At 46.0% G+C, this 26,073-nt stretch overlaps 1 protein-coding gene across 1 annotated transcript in view; it reads left to right on the forward strand.

The window, feature by feature from the left end:
• The first annotated feature begins 10,378 nt into the window (after nt 1-10,378).
• Nucleotides 10,379-26,073, forward strand: part of LOC126282091 (nose resistant to fluoxetine protein 6-like) — a 181,880-nt gene continuing 166,185 nt past the window's right edge. Inside the window, exon 1 of the mRNA XM_049981548.1 lies at nt 10,379-10,616. Coding sequence (XP_049837505.1) covers nt 10,403-10,616 — 214 coding nt within the window. The 5' untranslated portion in view covers nt 10,379-10,402. The remainder of the gene's footprint in view (nt 10,617-26,073) is intronic.

Consider the following 26,073-nt stretch of genomic DNA (forward strand, 5'->3'; position numbering starts at 1 on the left):
AGCGGCACTGTTCTGGATTTTGTGTCAGATGTGTACGTTTCTTTCATAACCATTACATCGGTTTCTGCAGCATTAATGGAGAGGTACTACTGATTAAACCAGAACATGAAATTAATATTGTGGAACTGGAAGGATGGCACAGCAAGGAAATCGTAATGTAATATGCGAGGCTATGGTTTGGGAACGTGGACTGTGTCTACTTTATTCGATGGTATGCGGTCTAACCACAGGTGGTATTGTGTGGTGGTGTTACATCGAGAAGACCAAGCTGTAGATAATAAACGTCTAATATAGGTGTGACACTGTACACAGAACTTCATAAAAAAATAAGGCGAGGAAAGTATTCAAAATTATATTTTATAAAAGCATGGCAATTTCTCTACTTCCACATGGCAGTGAGATCTTGACACTTACCAAACGACACAGAAATAGAATTCAAGTTCTGCAATGAGATTCATAAGCTACGTGACAGGACGCGGAAAATTAGATGAAACAAAGCCGAAGGTAATAGAAAAGAGTTAAAAGTGAAGTAATAAATGGTATAACTGATGAATATCGAGATAAAAGGAAGATAGACGTGTAAAGAGTGTCAGAATGGCAGCCACCACTATAAGTCATGAAATAGATACCAATAATCAGAGAGAGTGTAATAGGGATACCTATTTAGCATTCATTGATTTTATTAACACATTTGAAATGTTAATAGAAAGTGTAGATAATTGTGAGGGGACAGAGGATATACGCAACACCTAATAAACTCTCTAAAGAGTCTGTTTAAGGGCAAGTAAAATGAAACCGAGACATATGGAACAAAGTAGGTTAACTGTTTATTATTTTAAAACTAACCGCCATAAATGTTAATACATTTAGTCTACTGTCAGACTGGATGATCAATGTCTTCATAGAAAAATGTTTGCGGTTGCCTACGGAATCATGATTGTACTCAGGCGCGCACCTCTCCGTCCGAAGCAAATCGGCAGTAATGAATCTCTTTCTTTATGTCTCCAAAACTATGGAAATTGCGTGGGAGGAGGTCGGGAATGAATGGAGGATGTGTAAGGGCTTCCCAGCGAAACTTTCGCATCTCTCCAAACGGCATCATTCTGTTTCAGGATAACGCCTGCCCCACATGTTGCCAAGATTGTTTCGACTACTCCGCAGAAGTTACGCTGGGTAGCCCTCACACATCCTCCATACAGCACGATATCTCCCCATGCGATTTCCATATATTTTTTTTTTTTTTTTTTTTTGCGCCTTGAAGAAAGATATTCGTGCCCATCGATTTGCTTCGGACGAAGAGGTGCACGACTGGATACAATTATGGTTATGCAGGCAACCGCAAACATTTTTACATGAAGGCATAGACTACCTTGTCTTCAGTCCGATAAATTTAATAATAGTTATAACGATTACTTTTGAAATAATTTAATAGTTTGCATACTTTTTCCAACCTGTCTCGCTCTCATTTGACTTCCCCTTATACAAACGCACGAATTACAAGCGGCACTCTAATACAGCTATTTTTGGAGGGACACGACAGATAGTCATAGGCGCTTTCAGAAGGTCTGCGGAGGCCCAGCAGTGAACAAAAGCACAATGAGTCGTTGAGAGAGGCGTCTCTCATCAACACAAGATCGTGCGAACCTGTCCGATCTCTCGCATGCCGGCATGCCAACTGAGCTACCCAAGTACGACTCACGCCCCGTCCTAAGAGCTTTACTTCTGCCGGTACCTCGTCTCCCACTTAGGGTTCGCAGGAGAGCTTCTGTAAAGTTTGGAAGGTAGGAGACGACGTACTGGCAGAAGTAAGCCTATGAGGAGGGGGCGTGAGTCGTGCTTGGGTAGCTCAGTGGACAGTCCGGCTTTCGCCGCCTTGCAGTGCGGACGTGTTGTTGTTTCCGCCTGCGGAGCGCGCGCGCTCGCTGTTGTTTACATTTCAGCGGCCGTCAGTTACGTGTCGCCTACGTGCACTAGAACCATGGCCAACCGTTTCAGAAAACCAACATTACGATTCACCTTCTGCAACGACAGCGCACGACCAAAGGCCTTGGAAGTGGAATGCTTCCTACGCGACGTTGCTAAGATCCCAGCTTCCGACATCTTGGGCATCCATTGTCCATATTAAGCAGTACAGTGTACGTGAAAGTCGTCAGTGACGCGGTATGTGAAAGAATACTTCGTGACACCAACCATGGATTACGCTTTTGCCACGCCGACGGCAATGTCGGAGCGGTCACTGTCGACCATGCGAATTTTCGAACTCCCGTTCGAGCTCCCGGCGGAAGACGTTATCGCGGCTTTCCGCCCCTATGGCACTGTACATGGCCACACTGCCGAACGCTGGGCGCAATTCCAAACGTACCCCGTTCTTAACGGTGTACGACAGATCACAATCGATCTCCATCGCCACGTGCCATCTTACCTGCACATTAGCGGGAGCCACGCGGTTGTCATATACGACGGCCAACCCAAGCCCTGTTCCGGGTGCGGCAAATACGTCCACCTCAGATCTGAGTGTCTTCAGCGACGAATCACCCAACTGCCAGCCGCTACCGTGGCACCTCCGGCTCCGGCGACGGTTTTACCGATCACCTACGCATCGGCGCTCTCTTCTCCTCCCACCAGCCGCCGCCCGTCGGACCATGTACCGGTGACTCTTCCAGCTGCTACGGATACCGCCGGGGCCGACACGTCGCCCTCAAAGCCTGACGCTACTCCGGCGCCACTACCAACAGCGGCGACTTCCGACCCCCACCCACCCGACCATATGGACGCCCCTTCATTTGACGTTCCCGCGACGGCCTTCCTCTCAGAGTGACGCGACTCCCTTCCGTCTTCCGACACGGAGGGACGAACCCGCAAACATCGTCCACCTAAGAGGCGCAAGAGGAGGCGCCGTACGGTCTCGGAACGCGACGGATCACCTCCCCCTGATGCTCCAGAGGCCGTCCGACCCGACGAGGCATCGGAGAACCTACACGACGATACGAATGAGGATAACATGACGCCGACTGTGGCTGTGTCGATGCCTACTCTACTGGCTCGCCCAGATGCTCCTGAACCAATAGGCTCCACCGCTGCGACTGCCGCCGAGACGTCCTCCGCCCCTACGACCGACGTGGAACGTACGACCATCACAACGCCAGCGCCTTCAATGGTGTGGAGTGAGGACGTCGATGAGGACCTGGACCACACGCTGAGGTCAGAGTTACTCCAGACGGAAGCATCGTTACGCCTCTGATATCGCCGTCAGGTGGCGTACGTACGGCACGACTCGCCGTTGCCTCGCCCCTCTTCATCCTCCGCCTGTGGAGTTCCCCTCCACGACGTGGTACGGCTCCAAACCTATCGAATAGCGACAATCAACACTAACACCATGTGTCAGGCAAATCCAACACCTTCCATGAAAACCCTGACATGATAAGCAAATCCAGTAGTATGTCACATAGCTCCGAATAAATCGTGACAGTAAATTAACCAAAGTAATACGAGTAACGAGTGAGCAAATGGAATACCACAGACTAACACAAGAATGCCTAAATGCATGTCATACCTTCCTACCGTGAGACAGACGCAGTTCCGAGGGGAGAAACGAGAACAGAAGCCGATTGCAGAACCGCGTTAAGCTAGAAAGCCCTACGATAAGTGACGGACTGGACACCCACGTCGCCAGCTAACCACTAGGACAACGCCAGCTGCAAGTTTTAGCGTGAGATTTTTTCGCGTCTCTGTTACGTCAAGGAACCCCCCCCCCCCCCAGCCCATGTTAAAAGTTAGAGCCCTCCAGAAAAACAGTATAGATCTTACGATAACACAAAAAGGGCCACACCACCCGCAAGTTTTAGCGTGAGACTTTTTCGCGTCTCTGTTACGTTGCAACCTTTAAAAACATTGCCCCACCACGAAAAGTATAACGTTTCTCATTGGATAGACAGAATTTTTGTAGGCGGAGCTTAAGGTTAACATTGAGACCCTGATTGGTCAAATGAAAACATAGCCAGATAGTATTTTTAAACCAACTTCGGTAAATGGTAGTGAGGAGAAGTTAGAGGAGAGTTAGTTCCGAGATGGCGAGCTGGATGGTTGCTGCGCCGGCCGCCGCCCCTGACGAACACCAACAAGGTAATGAACAGCACGCGATGCCGCATAACAGCGCATAAAGCTTCACTCAGAACTGCAGAAGTCTCATCTGTTACACCTCCTTTTTGCGTAATACTAGTGTCGATCGTCAATTAAAGCTCATGGTCTTCACATTTGCCACTTGAAGTAAAAATCTGAAACGCGATGATTTCTCTGTTATATAGTTATTGAGAAGCCACATCAGCCATTGTAATTTACGACAAGTTAGATAAGTAATTAGAGATAATTGAGGGTCACTGTAGACCATTTTGATAGTTTTCTCTTTCGTGAAACTTAATTTAAACCTAGATTGTAGATGTGATATGGCATTGGTCATCCTTCGATCGATTGTAGAACTTGGAAACCCATTCAGGGAATATTCGTTCACATTTTTGTTGAACGCAGTTGGTTTTTACCATCCTGTATTAAAACACTTCCTTTTATCAATAGTGCAATTTATAAACAATGTTTTGTGAGTAGAATAAAATTTCCAATGGTAAACTTAACTGCTTTCTCGACGTTATTTTACCAGCTAACTAAAAATAGGAAAGCCTTGAACCCCTTCCACTAAATTTAGTTAGTATTAAGATTCTTTTACCGGGAGTGCAGTGGATCTGACGCTGAAATCATTAAGTATTTAGTTATATCATCGCTAGTCTCACTGAACTCTTCTGAATTCTACATGTCATGTATGGTCTGGCGTCTCCTTACCAGCAACAGGTCCCAGGTTCAAACTAGTCAATTCTCTAAAAAACACGCTCAGAGCGTCGTTGCGCGAAAGTGGTAGGGAGACACGATATAGAACAAACAGACACCACCATGAATGTTAGGAGCTCACCCGTGAAATTTCAACTGCTGCGAGAGATGATACGGACGTCAGACGTCGATATCGCACTACTACAGGAAGTACACTTGGCCACACTTCCAGACGTCGCGGGATATAACACTTATCCTTCTCCTGGTGACCACCTGGGACGCGGCGTAGCCATCTACGCCAGAGAAGGCATTCCAGTGACCGATATCACATACCTTCCATCTGCCAGAGGCATGGCCGTCACCGTTATGGGGACGCGTATCGTCAACATTTACGCTCCGTCATGCTCCACCCTCAGACGCGACAGGGCCCTCTTCTATTGAGAAGAAATCGCTCCTTTGTTTCTTGGGCGCTGCGACCATTACTTGCTTGGGGGTGATTTTAATTGTGTCTTACACCCTAAAGATCAAGTGCCTCACTACAACATCTGTCAAGAACTGCGTCTTGTCGTCCGAGATCTGTTGCTCCGCGACACTTGGGAAGTTCAGCACGGCGACGCTCCTGGACATACTTACCAGACGAGTCACTCCGCGAGCCGGCTTGATAGAATTTACGTCTCTCGGGAACTCACACCTGCAGTCCAAGGTGCAGAACTTTGGCCCCTGGGCTTTTCGGACCACTGTGCCTACATCTGCAACGTTCTCATCCCCAAGCAAGTGGTCTGGCGTACTCGTGCACCGTGGAAGCTAAACACCACCCATCTTCAGGATCCCGAATGTCTTCAACGTGTTACCGAGACATGGGCCACCTGTGAACGTCGCTTACCTACACACTGCACAACCTTGACCTGGTGGCTGGAATGTGCCAAACCTGCCATTCGACGTACTTTGATTCAGTGTGGAAAGGAAGTAGCTGCATGGCGCCGGCACACTACCGACTATTTCTACGCCGTTCTCCGTGACCTGGACGCCCAATCGCCCACCCCCGACACACAGAGGGAACGCAGCAAGATGAAGGCTCAAATTGTAACGTTGACACGCCGTAGACTGCAGGGGGCTATGGTGCGAACCCGATGTCGAGATTCGACGGAACAAGAACATCCCACCACGCATCATATCGCCTCCGATAGGAAACATCGACGACAACAACTCATCACCGAGATCAACACCTGTCACGGCCAGCACGTCACTTGCCAGGCTGAAATCGTCAGCACCTTTGTCGACCACTACCGCACAATGTACCAGGAGGAGACTACCGACAACCACGCTGAGGAATCTGTGTTACCACACGTAACTCGCACCCTCACCAACGACGAAGCGGACGAGATGATCGCACAATGTACCAGGAGGAGACTACCGACAACCACGCTGAGGAATCTGTGTTACCACACGTAACTCGCACCCTCACCAACGACGAAGCGGACGAGATGATAGAGCCAATTACGCGTGACGAAGTCCACGATGCAATCAAAAAAGGTGCTCTGAATAAGTCACCTGGTGTCGACGGATTGCCGATAGAATTTTATAGCGCTTTCCTTACACTAATAGCGTCACGGTGGACAACGATGTTTCATGAACAGCTGACGATGGGGAACGCCGTACCGCCGTCTTTCGTCACGGGAATTATTATACCCATCCACAAACCGACACCAGGTGTGACGACAGCACATTACCGTCCCCTGACTCTGCTTAACGCAGACTATAAAATTTTTACACGCCTACTGGCAACGCCATACCGCAAGGTCCTGCCTAGCATTCTATCCCCGGAACGGACAACTCCGGGCGGCTTAGTTAATATACAAACGGCCACAGGAGAATGTCGCGATTTAATTGCACTGGCAGCGGTGTGCAGACTCCGCGCCGCAGTGGTTGCCATTGATTTTGACAGCGCATTCGACAAAGTGCGGCATCTTTTTCTGTTCTCCGTGATGAACCGGATGGGTTTTCCACCAGCCTTTACCGACGTTATTCGGCGCCTGTACGGCACCGCCGAATCGCTGATTCAGGTTCATGGCCGTGTGGCGGGACCAGTGGCGATCCGGCGTTCCGTACGGTAAGGCTGCCCACTTTCGACCCTACTCTATGCCATAAGCCTGGAGCCACTCATCGGGAGTCTGACGAGCCACCTTTCTGATCTCACTTTGCGACAGCACAGTTTTCGGTGTCGTGCGTATGCGGACGACCTCCTCCTCTTGATCCGCTCACGGAGTGAAACACACACGGTACTTGATTTGATACCAACGTACGGCACTGCAGCGGGCAGTAACATGAATGTGACTAAATCCGCGGCGATGCCCATTGGACGGGGCCTCTCACAAGACGACTTAGCACCTCTCCCGTGTGTACAAAAACTACGATACCTTGGAATCATTTTCACCTCCAACGTGCGCCGCTCCGCTGCCATCAATTTTCGGCGTGCACTCCAAACTATCCGCACGACGGTGCGACAAATCTTCTCCGACGACTCGATTCTTTACAACGTGTCCAATACCTCACTCAACATGTGGCGTCCAGAATGGTCCACATCGCACAGGTCCTCCCGCTGCCATCAACAATTGGACGCAGCCTCCAGGCTGCCTTCGGATACTTCCTTACGGCCGGTACGTTCTTTAAGGTCCGCTACGACACGCTCACCCTTCTCCCGCGAGCGGGAGGCCTCGGCCTTGTCAATGTGAGACTCCGAGCGGCGTCCTTGCACATGTCCACCAAGCACAAGCAGTGGCACGGGGACACCTCCCTTACGCGCAGCTTGCTGGAAATTCTTGTGCCCGCGACCATAACACCACCAGTACCAGTCGGACACATCAAGCACCATCTGACGCACATTTCTGATTTCATCGTCGACTTCAGTTATGCTCACACACACTTACCGACCACGCGTTCTCCTCGACCTAAAGATTTTTACACTCCATTGCTTCGTTCCATGTCCAGCAAAAATATCGAAATGAGACATCCGTCCAAGCGGTGGCCCACGGTTTGGCTTCATTCTCACCAGCCTTGTCTTCCTTCCAACGTCCGGGCAACATGGTACCAAGTCGCAACTTCACGCCATCGGACTAACGGACTCTCCACTTTGTTCCACTTGCCACCTCGTGGATGACGATGTCCATCAACTGACTTGTGCTGCCACCAGTGACGTCTGGAAACTTGCCCGACAGTTTGTTGCCTGTTACCTCCGTGTTCCGCCGGACTCGATCGACCCATGGACTTTTATCCATCCTGAGAATACTTATTTCCCCGCCACCAAAAATCATGCGATTGTATGGGTCAAGGGTTGGACGATCACCTGCATGTATAATGATGGCGACAAATCACGCCTTGATTTCTGGCAGTACTTACAAACCGCCCACAGTGAAGTCGAACTCCGACCGCGCTACCGCGCCTTCTTCGCCATGCGATCTTTACGTCACCCCCGCTCAGTTGGATGGTGCCACGCCCCCCCCCCCCCCCCCCCTGATGACATCTGAGACTCCCTGCGCTACTTTCTATATTCTAACCCACAGTGGAGTAGGCGCATGGACACGCGCCTCCTGTCTTTTATGCACTATACCAGAACACTGGTTTTTTCCTCACCCCACTGTATATTGCTTCACACCTCTTAGCTTACATCAGTATTATTATTCTTCTTTCCTACACGTTGTTCATAAAATCAAAAAAATTGCTCGCCTTGTAAGAGTATAGTGTCTTGGGTTATTTTCGCCGGATGGATGGCATTTCTGTTGTATTTAAGTTTGTACCAATAAAGATCTTTTGTTAATTTACCCTGTTCCTGGGAAAAGATAATCATAATAATAAAATAAAAATAAAATTAAAAGCTACTTTGAGGGCGTGATTCAGGGACGAGAGGGGGAGACATCGCGGCCAGGCCTCGGGTTCCGACCCCTGCCCACCCTGTCTCCACCAACTCATAACTGAACACTCTTGTCACAAAATTTTATACTTTAATTTTTTTATAACGCCATATGCTGTCTACTGAAGTTATAGATCTAATGGAACTTTGAAGATCAAACCCCTAAAAAAAAAGAGTTGTAGAGCACTTGCCCGCGCAAGGCAAATGTCCCGAGTTCGAGTCTCGGTCCAGCACACAATTTTAATCTGCCAGGAAGTTTCATTTACAATTATCTCACCACAACTCGTAAGATACGTGATGCAGCCACGTCATCAACACAGCTCTCAGACCACACTCCACGAAAGCTACGCCACGGCTCCCCACTGTTGCTCTGCGCTCGGCAGAGAGGCGACTATCGATAGTCAACGATACAATTCTAAGCTTAGACTGGGTTCGAATCTGAGTCTGGTACACGTTTTCACTCGTGGCCTCTGATGCCGCACCAAGTCCTGATGCAGCTGAAATCAATAATCGTTTCATTTCTCCACCATACTCTTTCAATTTAGAAACTTTGTAATACCATCACTATTGCTTATGTCGTATATGCGTTCTTGGCAAATTCGATACATTTATGCTTTTGACAGTGTACTATTAATTTCGTGAAACCCTGCCTTTAAACTTATTTCCTTTACTATACGTTCCAGGCAGCGTTTAGCGCAACAGAAGGAGGGTCATCCTAGAATTGCTGGGTCGAGTTCCTATGCGGAAACTATTCCTTTTTAATCTTGAATTTTGCGTTACTTATGCAGCAAATAAGCCGAAGGAATTAAGACGGAACAGGCGTGACAATTAATCCCTGAAAATGACGGAAAAGATTACGATGATGATGATTACGGTAGTCCCGTCGACAACCAGTCATTAGAGACGGAGTACGACCTCGGATTAGGGAAGGACGGTAAAGGAACTATCCCGGCATTTGGCTGAAGGGATTTAGGGAAATAATGGGAAACCTAAATCAGGAAGGTCGGACGCATGCTTGAACCGTCGTCCTCCCGAATGTGAGTCCAGTGTGACAACCACTACGCCGCCTCGCTCGGTCACGAACCAGAGGAAACGCTCAGATCAACTAAAAAAATCCTGGTTTCATACATAAAACAAACTTATCACAGCTAAGGACTAGGAAAATACCACAATGACCACATGGTATCCAAGTTTAAACCTGTGGCTGATTTTTGTTGGCACATTGTTTCAGGAGAAAATTAGCTTTACTGTGGAGGGCAAGTAAGAAGCAGCGATTTTGTTTTGAGGGATATTTCGGACAGCTACTTTTATGTAAGACTACCGCACCGAGGGGTCAACAACCGTGTGAACGGAGTGGAGTGGCGAAGGCCGGAAACGTAAGACCGCAGTTAATCTCGAGGTGGAATTGCGAAGGCTGCGCGAGCCGAGGTGACGGGGCACTCGGCCGGCCGATCACCTGGCCGGCGGAGATAAGTGGCCGCTCGGCTGCTCAAGGCCGGACGGCGCTCACTGTGTCACTGTGCTAGGGGCGGCTGTTGTCGGTCATCGGCCCGCGGGCTGCGGCGGGGAGACAGGTGACGACGGACCGACAGTGAAAGTGGGGCCGGGCGCGCCGCCATTGTTTATATAAGGCGGCCGGCGGCGGCCGGGGCAGGAGTCGCGCGCGCTTACTCGTCAGTGATGCTGCGGGCCACGGCGCAGTCGGTGTCGCTCGTGCTGGCGTCGCTCCTGGCGGCGGCGGCGCAGCCGGCCAAAGACGTGCTGGTCGCCGCCCTGCTGCCGCCGCTGGCCCCAGGGGAGGCCGCCCCCGCCTCGGACGTGGGCGGCGCGTGCAGGCAGCACGCCGCTCTCTACCGCACCGCCCTCCAGCAGCTGCAGCCCTGGGCCATGCGCAGTGAGTACCCCCTGCCGTGCATTTCGAAGGGCGTAACCGCCTTCTCCGGCTCTTCATTTTTTTTAATGCAGCCCGCTATGAACTCCTCTCCAGTGCCAAGCTTCTCATTTCAGGGTAGCCCTTGCAATCTACGTCCTCAGTTATTTGCTGGGTGTGTCCGAATCTCATTCTCTAGGCTTTTCGCCCTCTACCGTTCCCTCTAGTACGGTAGTCGTCTAACTGCGGCCCGCTAATATCCGTGCAGGCCGCGGTTCTCGTAAGGGGAATTCCCCATCGCACCCTCAGATTTTGTGGTAAGAGGGGCCTTTTTTTTTCTTTATTGATTTTCAATTCCCCCCGAAGGGGGCGGGCAGGCAGCAGCTTAGTACGCTGCTCTACAGCCTACAGACTTTTTTAAAAACGGAAGAGGAAAAGAAACAAGAAAAACAGGCGATAAAACGGTGACGTAAAGTGTAAAATGGCGGAAAAATGCGGAAAGGTAAAACAGGAAGCAAAAGGGGTTGGCAATGTTAATAAAATACCCAGGAATCAGACAAGTAACATAGTAGACACACAATTAAAAAACATGGCGACAGTCTGGTTTCTGTTCGCAAGAGATAAAAAATCACACCCAGCGACAGTATGACGGCCGTTCGCAACGCTTCCCAAAAGACACAACACGGAACACTCACTGTAAAACACTCACTGTAAAACACTGCACGAAAATGGCGGCACAAAGATGACACTCCCGAGCCAAAGGCAGGTGGGGGGGGGGGGGGACTAAGAAGGGGCCAGTGGACAGCTCGTTAAAAACTGATTTCAGATCAAGCATGAAAACAGGAAGAAGGTGTACTGAATTTTTTTTTAAAGGCACAATAGAAACAATGAACGGTCCAAGCTCAAGACCTTCAACATCGAGTGAATAGGCACAATAACGACGTCATGCTTCAGTGGTCGCGGTGTTGGACTGCCCTGTAGAAGGGCCGCGTTCAGAGCTTCCTCGTGTCAATTTTTTTCTTTTTCCGCTGCATTTAGATTTGTGACTGTGCAATGGCGTAACGTCGGTTTGTAACAGCGAGGTGAGAGGAAGGGACCTATTGTGAAAGTTGATTTTGCACAACTACTCTACTAGCAGCCGAAAGGGAGTGGGTCTCGAATGGGAACCGCGAAGTTTGATGACAAGGTGACAAGTCAACTTAATCCTACACCGGAAAACGTGACTGGTGTGTCATAGATGGCTTCAGGGACGATGTGTGTGTCAGATGATAGGCACGAGTTACCGACGCACCTAATCTGTACTTCTGGTGACTGAGTAGGATGTGTCTCCTTGCCCGAGTTAGGTGTTCGTATGAAAGTGAGTGTGATCTCCCCCCTAAGGAAATGATGAAAACGTAATAGCTTGTCACATAAGCTGCAACAAACAAATGCAACAGTTTCAGAACCACACAGTTTCTCTGTGCTCTGTCAAAACACCTGTTTTTTACGTTTTTGAAGTTCCGTTCTGGTTTCGAAGTTTTAACTTTTGAATTTCTTTGTTGTAACATCACATCCGTTTTCGTTATTTTCATTTCTGTGAGACGTCTATGTGGTATCTCGTCTACTCTCACTATTCACACATTTACTTGCGACGGTAATGTATTCAGACCACAAGACTCATATTCAATAACCAATGTATAGTATGATAGTCTGCTGCCTTTCTACACGGTAATCTTTCTGAAAGAACCCATGATCACACAAACACCCACAAAGGTCTTGAAATGTGTAATGTGATTGGTGTCTGAGGATACCTGTTCTGGTATAGCCGTCCTGTTCTTCGACGGTTTCCATCCGATTGGCCAGTCCTAAACACCATCTCAGCTTGTTCCCGACATGAATACCGGACAATTCTGCTTGGTCAATCATACAGCCTACAACACGCAAGGAACACACGGAATGTGGTGAGAGGAAGTCATTTGTCAGCGCCATCTACCGTGGCAACGCAGCATTTACGAACACTAGTTCATAGGACTGTTTTTCCTCTGTTTCCAGTCAAGGATCGGTCCCTGCAGTTTGTCGGTTTTATTAAATTAAACCCTGTATGTGGTGTTTAGAACCCAGTGGGGGGGGGGGGGGGGAGGGAGGGGTGGTAGGAGGAGGTGATTAGTGTTTAACGTCCCATCGTCAACTAGTCATTAGAGACAGAGTACGAGCTCGGATTAGGGAAGGATGGTGAAGGCACCATCCCGCATTTGTGTGAAGAGATTTAGGGAAATAACGGGAAACCTAAATCAGGATGGTCGGACGCAGGTTTGAACCGTCGTCCTCCCGAATGCGAGTCCAGTATGCTAACCACTACGCCGCCTCGCTCGGTCACGAACCGGAGGAAACGCACAGCTCATCTTAAAAAAAACTTCGTTTCATACATAAAACAAACTTCTCACAGCTAAGGACTAGGAAAATACAATGACCACATAGTATCCAAGTTTAAACCTTTATTGGCAGCCACAGGACTCAAGCGATGTAAAATAAAAGGAAAATAATAGAACATTCACGGAGGATGCCACTGTGGTGAAACATGTTTAGGTGATAAAACAAAACAGTAATTCGTGCACTCGCAAAAAGGCGGACCCATCCATAATTCATTATTGTGAGGTGTTTAGGTCACTACCTATATTTCAACAATAGGCCATTTTCAGCAGTTGCGTCAGAAATTGTTCCACTTTCGTGACGACGATGACTTGCGGTTCACAAAAGTTGGACGATCTTTGACGTTGATGGTGTTATACTGTATTCTTATATACTTCTGTCAGCACCACCAATATTTTGAATGGGGGCGGGAGGGGGGAGGGGAGACACTATCACACTAGCACTTATGAACAGTGCAGAGATCGACACGTTTTGATAAGGCTTTTAAAGCTCGAAGACTTTTCCCATAAAATAACGAATACACAGTCCTTGAAAAAAATATCAACCTCGTTTCGAGATTGGCAACTAGCCAATAAATATGCGCTTCAAGAAACTGTCCCTGTCGTATCTTCATCTGACAATGACAATATTTGAGCTGAGCTCTAGACAAAACAAATGGTAAACTTCTTTTCATTTATTTGTTTCATGCTGCTAAAACTACAGTTTCTCTATGGAGATATTAGTTATAAAATATTTGCGTTTCGGCTCGTGTGTTTTGGAACCGTATCACAACTAAATGATGACGCCGAGTTTATACAAAGAAGGGGCCCACTATTGGCCACAGCCTCATCTGTCTGTCCGAAGAGAGAAACAGAAATGCTAAACAATGTTTAAATTGGGTACATTATGAAAAAAGCACACATAATATCAGGCGGAAATTGACTGAACCTGATTCCAGGACGGAATGAATGTAAAAGAAAGACAGTTATTTCGAGTGGTTTTGGGCCATGGGAATTAATTATAGACGTGACGAAGTGTACAGAAACTAAAACAACAATTTCTCGTCGAACACCACTTACAACGTACAGCTGCTAGAGACAGCGTAAGACCAAATATTCGATTCTTAGGTTTTCTCCATATGATTTATTCTCTAATTTTGGTTATTTGAGTAGTTTTTGCGCAAGTATACTCGTAGTATAACCTCGGTTGCTAACAAGAAGTCATAAACCAGCGAAGCGCTGGTATTTGATAATTGACTGCTGCAGCCTGGTCGATGGGACGTAACTAACTGAACGATGTGACGCGCGGCTTAAGTCGGGTCACACTGAACAGCAACTCACCGTCACACGGCTGTGTGTTCACGCTAGACTGAAAGTCAAGATCACGTCACACCGCACTTCCCAGTACGGGACGGTGAAATTGAAGTTATGAGAGACCTTCGTCGTACAAAATTCGAAATTTATCAGCATTAAGGAGCTAGCTACTTGTAGTGTGTCTATAGGGTGTAAAAGAAAATATGTATACGGAATTTTAGAGAACATAACGTTACCAGAATGAAATTTTCACTCTAGAGTGGAGTGTGTGTTGATATGAAACTTCCTGACAGATTAAAACTGTGTGCTGGAACGAGACTCTAACTCGAAACCTTTGCCTTTCGTGGGCAGTGCTTTATCAGCTGAGCTACCCAAGCACGACTTTGCGACCCCTCCTCACAGCTTTGGAGTCTCGGTCCGGCAAACAGTTTTAATCTGCCAGGAAGTTTCAAAATAACGTTGCGTTTCATGTGACGGGTGGCACAGTTGCACTGTTCTCCCGCTAGGGATCCATAAAGATTCGGATGCTAATAATGCTCAGTAATTTGTATTCAAACAGCCGCGTGATGAATTTTTGTTTTAGAGATGTTGCTGAAAATGTAGTCCGTCTTCGTTAATGCGCAACTGGTATCTGCGTGTTAATGATTCTCTAGTACGCTCAAAACAACCAAATATTTCTTGAACCATGGCTGCAGCTTCAGCCAAATGGGTATCCAGCTCTTCTGGACTGTCTATTGCTGTCTCATACACCAAAAGCTTCATCTCCCCTCAGAAAAAGAAATCCATAAGTGGTCATCAAAATTTTGATAAAACAATCACGTCTCAGCCGCGCGGAGTAGTTGCGTGGTTAGAGGCGCCGTGTCAGTGATTGCGAGGCCCCTCCCGTCGGAGGTTCTAGACCTCCCTCGGGCATGGGTGTGCGTGTTGTTCTTAACATAAGTTAGTTTAAGTAATCTGTAAGTATAGGCACCGATGACCTCAGCAGTTTGGTCCCTTAGGAATGCACGCACATTTGAACATCACGTATCAGTTTGAACACCATCTCTGAACATCTCTACTGTCAAAACCTTCATGAACCTCTAGCAGGTATTTTCGAAGTCCTTGGACCGAATGTGTAGGGGGGTGACAGATCAGTTCATGGACATCAACTTCTGTTAGAGACAGAACATTCGCTGACGCTAACTGGCGATGCTAGACTGTAGTATTCATTGCGCCTGGACTGACGAGTTTTCACCGACCTAGCAGGGTCTACTAACCACATGTGCTACATACTACCTAACACAGGAAACTGATATTCAATAACAAAACCGTAGGAATGAGTGTCTCTAAGCAGAGAAAGATATTTTAGAAGGAAATCAGGAACTTGAATTTTACTGGGTCCAGCCCCTTTCACTCCGAGAAGACCAGATCACAGAATCACACATTACACATGCACGCAGCAGAGCGCCTATGCCCTGAAAACTAACATAAAAGGACACCTTGCCTCGCCGGGAAGCGTCAGCTAACGTATTGGTTCAAATGGCTCTGAGGACTATGGGATTTAACATCTGTGGTCATCAATCCCCTAGAACTTAGAACTAATTAAACCTAACTAACCTATGGACACCACACACATCCATGCCCGAGGCAGGATTCGAACCTGCGACCGTAGCAGTCCCGCGGTTCCGGACTGAGCGCCCAGAACCGCGAGACCACCGCGGCCGGCAGCTAACATATTGTCTGCAACAAAATGTATTCCTACACATACGATACAAAGAGTTTGAATCACGCTGCAACCAAAGCGAAATTCATAGCTTCCAGGAACTGCATGATTAGGAGTATTGTGTGAACTTTACTGTTTATTCATTTTAACAAATGTATAAACGTGACACAAACATTCAGAAAGTAGGACTCCTTTGTTTCATTGTTGCAGCTTGTTTCCTTTTCGCCCGAAAGCGTCGAAATATATACATACTTTCCTTCATTGATTTCTCACTTTGACGAAAATCTTAATAGTAGATGAGTTTATGTTATTTATGCGCACAGCAGTCTTTTGTTTTGTGCGTTTACTGTAAAAGCTAAACGGTTTTACGCTTCCAGATGTCTGCTCCCTTTTGTGTCGAACGAACTTTTCTATTTACAATACAGCCCGAATTCAACATTCGTAATGTCATGAACACGAAGCAAGCAACAAAATAAAAGGGAGAAGATCCAAACCGCATATAAATATGAGACATTAAGAAAGAGGTTTGTACCCCAACATTGTTACTGAATGAGCAAACTCATTTCAGTTCTTCACCCCTTATAAACAATGTCACAACATCTACGAAGCAAAATAACCTTGGTGCCTTCGCTCATGAGTAGATAATGACAAGAATTCCATTCTAGTGCATTGCTCTACTCCAGCATACGTTTAGTTGTAGTTATTGTAAATACTGTCACAATGAATTTTTAAATAGATAGGTTACTCTGGTAAATTGACAATAGAGCAAATTTTGTAGTTTAAGTCAAGAATCTTTGGATTAAGAAGTTTAAATGTTTATCTTTGCTAGTTTCATATCTTTGGGATCAGTTGTATATTAGAAAATAAGACTTGCACGCGAAACCTAGGTCGTACAGCAATAACGAAGTTTGTGAAACAAGGCTAAAATTTAGTTACAGAAAATGTACGAGGGCTTGGTGAGAAGTAATACCTTCGAATTATTTATGTGAAACGTCTTAAGGCTTTTTAAACGAGACAAGCTTTACTAACATTCTGCATCTTTATTCTTCATGTGTCTCTGTTTGTAGCGCTCTGCCGCTAGAGGGATCCGTATTGTAGCGTGTAACATGGCGGTGTGTAACATAACTATGTCGATTGTTAAGAGCAAGCCGTAATGGAGATTCGACCTCAGAAGAATTCGTCCACACATGGAGTACCGTCTCCTCCTGCCCGACAGCGCCAGACCACACACAAGTGCTGAGACATCTCCAACAAATCGACTCCTTGGATCCGCTGCCATCCAATGTCCTCTGTACAGTCCCGACTTGGCCCCATCCGACTTCGCAGAACTTGAAGGACACCTTCGAGGATCTTACTTTCATAGTGATAAAACGGTGGAAGCAGCAAGGAGGTTGTGGCTCCGTCAGCAGTCAACCGACGATATCAACAAACTCGTCTCCTGTTCTTCGTCGCCAAGGTGGCTATGTTGAGGAATAAATACATACACATATAGACTAAAGATATATAATGGTAGTAACGTTTGTTTTATTTAAAAATCTTCAACAGTCCTCAAATGGAAAATTTCGGAGGCATCACTTTTCATCACGCCCTCACACAATATTTCACCAAGAAACAACAGCTGAATCAATTAAAATTACAAGAAAATAAAATTTTAGAAGACACAGGAGAACAAAATTGCAACTGTAACATGGGGAAACGTGACGAAAAGAGGTTAACTTGTCACCAACCCAAACCGTCCTCTAAGTTATAGTTTTTAGCCATATCATTCTTGACGAAGAATTTCGATACGTTGACTATTGCTGAGAGAGTATCGCTGTTTGTGAAATATTTTGATGTGATAAGGACGTTCCGTTACGTAACGAGAGTAAGTTGAGACGCAAACTCGGGTGTAGCGAGGTCCATGTCTACATCAGGCCATCCATATTTACAGTTTTCATGGTTTCCCTAAATCGCCTGATGGAACGAGATGGCGCAGTCACGACTGCCCTGACACAGGGCAGGACGGCGGCTCGAATCACCGAAGGGCCGTCCAGACATGGATTTTCCGTGATTTCCTTAAACGTTTAAACTAATGACTGCATTGTGCAAATTCATTGTGTAATAAATTCTGAAGTGCAGTCAAGAGCTATCAATCATAGCCGCCTTAAAATAATTTCCTTAAATCGTTTAAGTCAAATGCCGGGCCGATACCACTAGAAAGAGAGTGGCCTTTTTTTGCTTCCCCATCCAACATGGAGTTCCATCTCTAATGACCTCTCCGTCAACGTGACGCTGAACCCTAATCGTCTATAATGATCATTAGTTGACCTTCAGTTGAACAAAAATCCTTTCTTCCTTTTTTCCCTCTTTCCTTTCTAAATGACTCGATGTGATTGTAAGGATGGTTACTCGCAAATGGTTGGTTCAAATGTCTCTGAGCGCTATGGGACTTAACATCTGAGGCCATCAGCCCCTAGAACTTAGAACTACTTACACCTAAGGACCTCACACACATCCATGCGCGAGGCAGGATTCGAACCTGCGACCGTAGCAGTCGCGCGGTTCCGGACTGAAGCGCCTAGAACCTCTCGGCCACAAGGGCCGGCACTCGCAAATGTACACGGTCGTTTTCCTTCCCCGTCCTAGTCCAGTCAGAGCATCTACTTCGTCTCTAATGAGCTCAGCGCTGACAAAACTTTAATTCGTAACTCATGTTAGAAGAACATCCGACTGTAGTAGGCATAACATTAGTTCTTCCGGCATAACAGCTAATCATATATTCGCGACAACCACGTTTTACACGATACATTCACATTAACGCGCCCATCACATATGTTCGGCGTGAACGTGCAATAACCACTTACAAACGGTAAGTGGCAGCATTAGCAATGGAGGGCCGGCCTGTGTGGCCGAGCGGTTCTAGGCGCTTCACTCTGGAACAGCGCGACCGCTATAGTCGCACGTTCGAATCCTGCCTCGGGCATGGTTGTGTGCGATATCCTTAGGTTAGTTAGGTTTAAGTAGTTCTAAGTTCTAGGGGACTGATGAGCTCAGAAATTAAGTCCTATAGTGCTCAGAGCCATTTGAACCAACTAGCAATGGAGAGTGTATAAAAGCGCTTCGGGGCAACACGGAAGACACTACAGTCGTTGTAGTGGAGCGAAAGGTGAGTGGTTTATGTGACGTCCAAAAGGGCATCATCATTGGCTTTCGGGCCAAGGATGGAATCGTTTCCGAAATGGCTAAACTGTTCGCGTGCAGGCATGATTAAAGCATATCTTGTATGGCAAAATCATGCTATCCAAACCGGCACCAAGGCGAATGTGGTGCACAATAAATGACAGTGCTGAACATTGGCTGTGGAGATGGTGACGGGCGAACAGTCGTACAACTATAATTGCGTAGGCTTCCGCGGCCAGAGTCAGTCGACATAAAAGACTCAGGAAAAGGCCGCTGCAGTCGTAGCCGAAACGTTGGTTTTCTCCAGCAGCAGCAGTAGTTTTTACATTATGACGCGGTACCAGAAAACGTTTTTGTCAATCGTGCAACTATTGAGCAACTGATTGGACAAATGAGCCAAGGGGCTACCACCAGAGTCTTCTCAACGAGCGTTCAGCGTACATTGCAGCGTATGGGCCTCCGCAGCAGGTGCCTGGATTACACACCCATGCTGGCTGCTGTTCATCAGCGACGAAGGCTGGAATTTGCACGCCAGTACCGCATCTGGACGTCTAATGAGTGGCAACAGGTGGCGTCTTCAGATGAATCACGTTTTCCGCTGCATGGGGCAGATGGCCATTGGCGCGTACTACCCTGCAACAATCGTCGGTAGGGTCCGGGTCGGTGGAAGGAGCGTTGTGGTCTGGGGAATGTTTCCGTGGTTTTCCTGGAAGGCACAGTGGTTCAACCCAAGTATGTATCTATCCTTGGGGATCATGTCCACCCTCCATACAGTTTGCTCTTCCCAGGCACAACGACATTTACCAGCAGTGTAACGCAATGTGCCACACGGCTTGCAGATTATGTGCGTGGTTCGAAGGGTGTACCGCACTGCCCTGGCCACCAAACTCCACGGGTTTGAACCAAATCGAGAATCATTGGAGCTACCTCGAACGAGCTTTTCGCTCCATGGATCCTCAACAGAGAAACGTAGAGCAGCTGGCCGCAGCACTGGAGTCGGCATGGCTCCATATCCCTGACGTATCTTCCAAAACCGACAAGAGAAAGATGCCGTGATATGCAAATGATTACCTTTTCAGAGCATTCATACAAGGTTGGCGCCGGTGGCGTCACCTACAATGTGCTGACATGAGAAAAGTTCCTAATCGATTTCTCACACACGAGCAGCAGTTGACCGGCGTTGCCTGGTGAAACGTTGTTGTGGTGCCTCGTGTAAGGAGGTGAAATGCGTACCATCACGTTTCCGACTTTCGTATAGATCGGATTGTAGCCTACCCGATTGTGGTTTATCGTATCGCGACATTGCTGAGATCCAATGACTTAGCAGAATATGGTAGGGGTGGGTTCAGGAGAGTAGTATGGAACGCCGTGCTGAATCCCAACGGCCTCGTATGACTTGCAGTCGAGATGGCAGGCATCTTATCCGCATGGCTGAAACGGATCGTTCAGCCACGTCTCGATCCATGAGTCAACAGATGGGTACGCTTGCAAGACAACAACCATCTGCAAGAACAGTTCGACGACGTTTGCAGCAGCATGGACTATCAGCTCGGAGACCATGGCTGCGGTTACCCTTGACACTGCATCACAGACAGGAGCGCAGCGATGGTGTACTCAACGACGAACCTGGGTGGACGAATGGCAAAACGTAGTTTTTCGGATGAATCCAGGTTCTGTTTACAGCATAACGATGGTCGCATCCGTGTTTGGCGACATCGCGGTGAACGCACATTGGGAGCGTGTATTCGTCATCGCCATACTGGCTTATCACCCGGCGTAATGGTACGGGGTGCCATTGGTTACACGTGTTGGTCACCTCTTGTTTGCATTGGCGGCACTTTGAACAGTGGACGTTACATTTCAGATGTGTTAAGATTCGTGGCTCTGCCCTTCATTCGATCGCTGCGAAACCCTACATTTCAACAGGACAATGCACGACCTCATGTTGCAGGTCCTGTGTGGGCCTTTTTGGATACAGAAAATGTTCGACTGCTGCCCTGGCCAGCACATTCTCCAGATCTCTCACGAATTGAAAACATTTGATCAAAGGTGGCTGAGCAACTGGCTCGTCACAATACGCCAGTCACTACTCTTGATGAACTATGGTATCGTGTACAGCATGGGCAGCTGTACCTGTAAACGCCACCCAAGCTCTGTTTGACTCAATGCCCAGGCGTATCAAGGCCGTTATTACGGCTAGAGGTGGTTGTTCTGGGTACTCAGGATGCTTGCACTCAAATTGCGTGTAAATGTAATCACAAATCAGTTCTAGTATAATATATTTGTCCAATGAATACCCGTTTATCATCTGCATTTCTTCTTGGTGTAGCAATTTTAATGGCCAGTAGGGTACATTTCCGAGGATACGTCAGCGTTGCTTGTTAGGGTCCAGTCTGACTGTCGTGTTGCACAAGGAACTTTCCGTTCGACGTTGTCCGGTAACAGGGAGTGCTTGTGTTGGGCCCGATTCTGGACGTGCCACGATAAGATTACGGCAGCTGTGAGGTGTTATCAAGAGAACACTAATTTCTCGTCTTTCTCTACAGGCAATCCAGCAACTAACGAGACTGAAGAACTGTTTAAAAAGTTTAAGAAATAGTTTTCTTGTGAACACATTAGCAGTATTAAATCGTCAACGGTATTCAAAGACACAGGATACCACTTTCAAGAATTACTTTTCGAAACCGTATTTCATGTGAAAGTGGTGTCTGTTTTGATACGAAGATTTTATGATACACCACGCACGTACTTCAGCACCTGTTAAACACTATGGAATGCGAATTTCGTCAAGATTGACCTGGTTTTTTTGAATCAGACCAGTTTGTAGACGGAATCTCCCTAAATAAATATTTTTTCTGGGTAGACTATTGTTTTTATTTTGAAATACTTTATTTCATTATCAGTAGGTAATTTCGCCAGTTCGGGAATTAGCAAGCCACATCCCAATAAAAAGTATTATCCTTACCGCATGTTATGATCTACACAGCCATGGGCGGAGAAACATGTAATGGCATCCCTAAGGCATGCGCCAACTTCGACAGTTTACTGCGTTTGCAAGTGAAGCAACGTTATGAAACGCGATGAGATAAGTCTTAGGAGGAAATCTCTCTCTGCTTAATACACTCATATTCTGTTCACGTCGTTAGATCATTTTTGCGAAGATTTTAAAATAATCCAATGACAAAAGTAGTTATGGAATAATGACGACGTAGCTAACTGAGACCACGCTGTCTTCTTGTTTCTCATATTTGAGTGATTCCCTAATAATTTGCCATAGGCCAGTGTCACACCATTTGGTTCATACTGATGCTTATAGCTGTCGGTGAAAAATATCTCGTTTCTAACAAGGTCGGACAAGTGACACACGCATGTTTGTAGTGGTAAGGGGACTCTGGGCAGAACGAGACATCGCGGCACAACAGCACTGCAGTGTTTTCTAGACCGGAAAAGGCGGAAACCTATGGTAGTGACACGTAACTATGTCTCTGAATGGAAGGGAATGTGTGATAGACATTTTGACTCGATTTAGAGTGCGACTTGTAAGTGCTTCACGCTTCCGCTTGTGTTTCTATAGCTTTTGATGAATTTAAATGCAAGGTAAGCCGTTAATTCTTAACTGTACGCTCCACAATGCCATTCGATAGACGTTAGTCAGATAATACGTTTGAATCCGTCAATTATTATACTCCATAAAGTTGTTAACTTCAGAAGCGCTCTTGGGGCGGAACGGGACAGGGAAAAATGGGATAGTGTCCTGTCCTACCCCTTCATTTTTTGATGCAAGGAGATTTAAATCTATATATTTCTTTTTTCCCCTCTTGCTTTCCCAGATAGTGTGAACTTACACGAGAAAGACTGAGAGACAGAACTTGGATTTTACTTCAATAGAAATAGCAGTTTGAGGCACTTTATCTTCCAAAATGGGAATTTTAAAAGTATCGAAGGAGTTTAACGTACCTGAATCAACGTTGGAGAGAAACATTCGTAAAGCTGAGAATTAATCCCAACTACAGAGTTGTCAGATCAGATGGGAAAATTAAAAGTGTGTCACTGCAGAACAAAAACACGAGCTGGCAGCATACCTGAAGTCAGTGGTGACAGAACTTTTTAGTCCAACGATGGAACTTCTCACTGTCAGTTCGTTAACCTATCGGCTGGTAGAAATAAATGGTTTCCACACAGATGTGACAAAGAAACTTGCCTAGCTGGATGGGACTGGATTATGGGCTAACACTGTCCTACGTTTTCTGTTCACAAGCCAGAAAATACATGTTGGCGCATGAACGATTGGATTCGATAAAGTAACAGTAACTTGGTGTTAAACATGTAAAATAATTGTTCATTTTTCTTAATGATGCTATAGTAATTGCTTATTTTTAACGAGTTTTTTTGGAGATTCCACATTTACTAGCATAAATTATTGTTTTGTATTAGTTTTTAGATGATATTCCTAATAATTACAATGTTTGTGCAATAATTTCACAAAAAATTGCATTATCCCAATCTCTCCATAGGTGCGCCAGAGCAGGAAACACACAAGAATTCCTTTGAAAAAATGTAAAAGATAATTACATACAGTTTTAAGCGATTTTTCAAGGAAGATATATTAGGTTATACTACAATGTGATATTTTTTTAATAATACAAAGTGATTAAATGTACAACAAAATGATTAAATGTCAAGTATCCCGAGCTGCCCTGACTTTTCCTACTGTTCGTGTTTCATTAATTTATTCACTATTATGAAAGAACAGCGCTATTTTGTCATGTCTTTTAGTAGTTCTTGGGATTTTTGCCTTATTTCAAAGCGAGCGATGCAGGTTCTTAAGACGCCGCAAACTGGCAACACTGTCGACCTCAATTTGCTTCCCAGGTAATGTTTCTTCGTCTCTGGATGACTCGGCACTCACTCTCCACCAGCAGTCTGTCTCTATGTGATTCGTTCGCAAATATAGCAAAGTCAGTCTCCTCCATACAAATGAGACATCAGATCTCCATCAAGAAAGATAATTAGCTACGCATCTAAAACGGAAGTGTGAATAAAGGACGAGAAGTAATGGCCTTGTAAGAAAACTGATCGTCTGAGAGAAAACGCAGAAGTAAAGTTTACAGTTATATGGCTTGGATGATTAAAAACGAACAGTGGGAGGGAATTTTCGAAAATACCAAAAAAATATTTCTGTGCTAAATGATAAGAAATCAGAAAGTATCTGAAATACTTCAAAATAGAAGGACAAGAAATTCTAAACAGATGACTTTCGAAAAAAGGTTTTAGAATCCCACATGTACTAACGACATTGGGCCAGTTGGCGGTGAGGGAGAGGGGTGCTGGGGGAGAGAAGAGTATTTAATTTCGCTTCTCTTCTGCATCTATTCTTGCCGCTTCCCTTTCACTTCATTAGTTTTTCTAAAATGTGTTACCATCTAAGTTCTTTATTTACGGTACTAATTTTTAAATTCTGAATTCCCATTCTTTAGCTAACTTCTTAATTCAAGACTCAACATCCATTGCTAAATATCGAGCAATTTAGGTCTGTGTGCGCCTATTTCAGTGACTGCTATTGGGCAGTGCCGCTTTCAAGCTATTCATTTCCGTATACGTAACTCAGACTAGTAGCAGCTGTAAACACGAAATTTCATTTCCTCGTGTAGTGTATCGTGTAAGAAATTCACTCTTCTGCTCTTTAGTTTGACGTCCTGCTTCTCAGAGATTCTGGTCTGCCAACTGGCGTAATATCTAGCTCAAAACATAGCAATACACATTTTGTACTCTCTTTCGTGTAAGACATGAGCTTGAGATCGGTGGAGAATTTATTATAAAAGAGGAACCGTTAGAAGACCCTTGTCACGAGGTCTGTGTGTGTGGTGGGAGTGCCCTACGTTCTCATATCGCCTATCATATTTTGTTCATTATTCCTGTCTTCATTGCTAAGACTGGTTAGAGACATAACGTTCACAAACTTCCCTTCTTTCGGAACAATTTTCCTGATATTGTCAGTGTGCATTTTATATCTTCCCTACTTCAACGACATTGAGTTATTTTGCATCCCAAACAGCAAAACTCGTCCATTATATGTAGTGTGTCATTTTTAATCTAATCTCCAAGGCATTGTCTAATTTAATTCCACTACGTTTCACTAACCTCCATTTATCGTTGTTTACTCTCATGTTATCCTCAATACAATATCCTGTCTGCTCAAGTGCTCTTCAGAGACCTCTACCGTCTCTGCCAGAATTACTACGAGTATGCTGTCGACATTCCTCAACGTTCTAATTTTTCTCTGAATTTTAATTCTCTTCCCAAATTTCTCCTGGTTTTCTTTACTGCTTTCTCAGTGCACACATTGAATAAAATGGGGAGTAGGCTGCAGCCTTGTTTCACTCCCTAGTTAATTACCAACTCCTAAAAGAGTAGTCTGGATTCTGTACAACTTGTCATTAACCTATCGCTCCTTGAACTTCGTCCCGGCTACCTTCAGAATTTTACAGGGCCTTCCAGTCAGCGTTGTGAAAAGCGTCCCTAAATCTATAAATACTATAAACGTAGGTTTTCATTAGGTCAAACAATCTTCTAAGAAAAATCGTAGGGTCAATATTCTCCCGAGAGTTTCTACATTTCTCCGGAACCCAGACAGACTTTCCCCGAAGGCTCACTATCAAGTAAGTTTCTGGGTATCTCATCAATGCTTTGAGTTCCGAGTGCGAAGGAAGATTTAGTGTTTAACGTCCCTTCGACTACCGAGTCATTAGAGGAGATAACGCGCACCGGGAAGGAAACTGGTATTGTCCATTTGAAAGAAACCGTTAAATTACACTCCTCCGATGGTTCAAGGAAACCACATAGAACTGAGATCATGATGGACGAAAAGAAATTGAGTCTCCACTACTCCCGAAAGCAAGTGTGTAGATACAGAGCGCCA

This window comes from Schistocerca gregaria, chromosome 7 (assembly GCF_023897955.1).
Source record: "Schistocerca gregaria isolate iqSchGreg1 chromosome 7, iqSchGreg1.2, whole genome shotgun sequence".
Taxonomy (NCBI): Eukaryota; Metazoa; Arthropoda; class Insecta; order Orthoptera; family Acrididae; genus Schistocerca; species Schistocerca gregaria.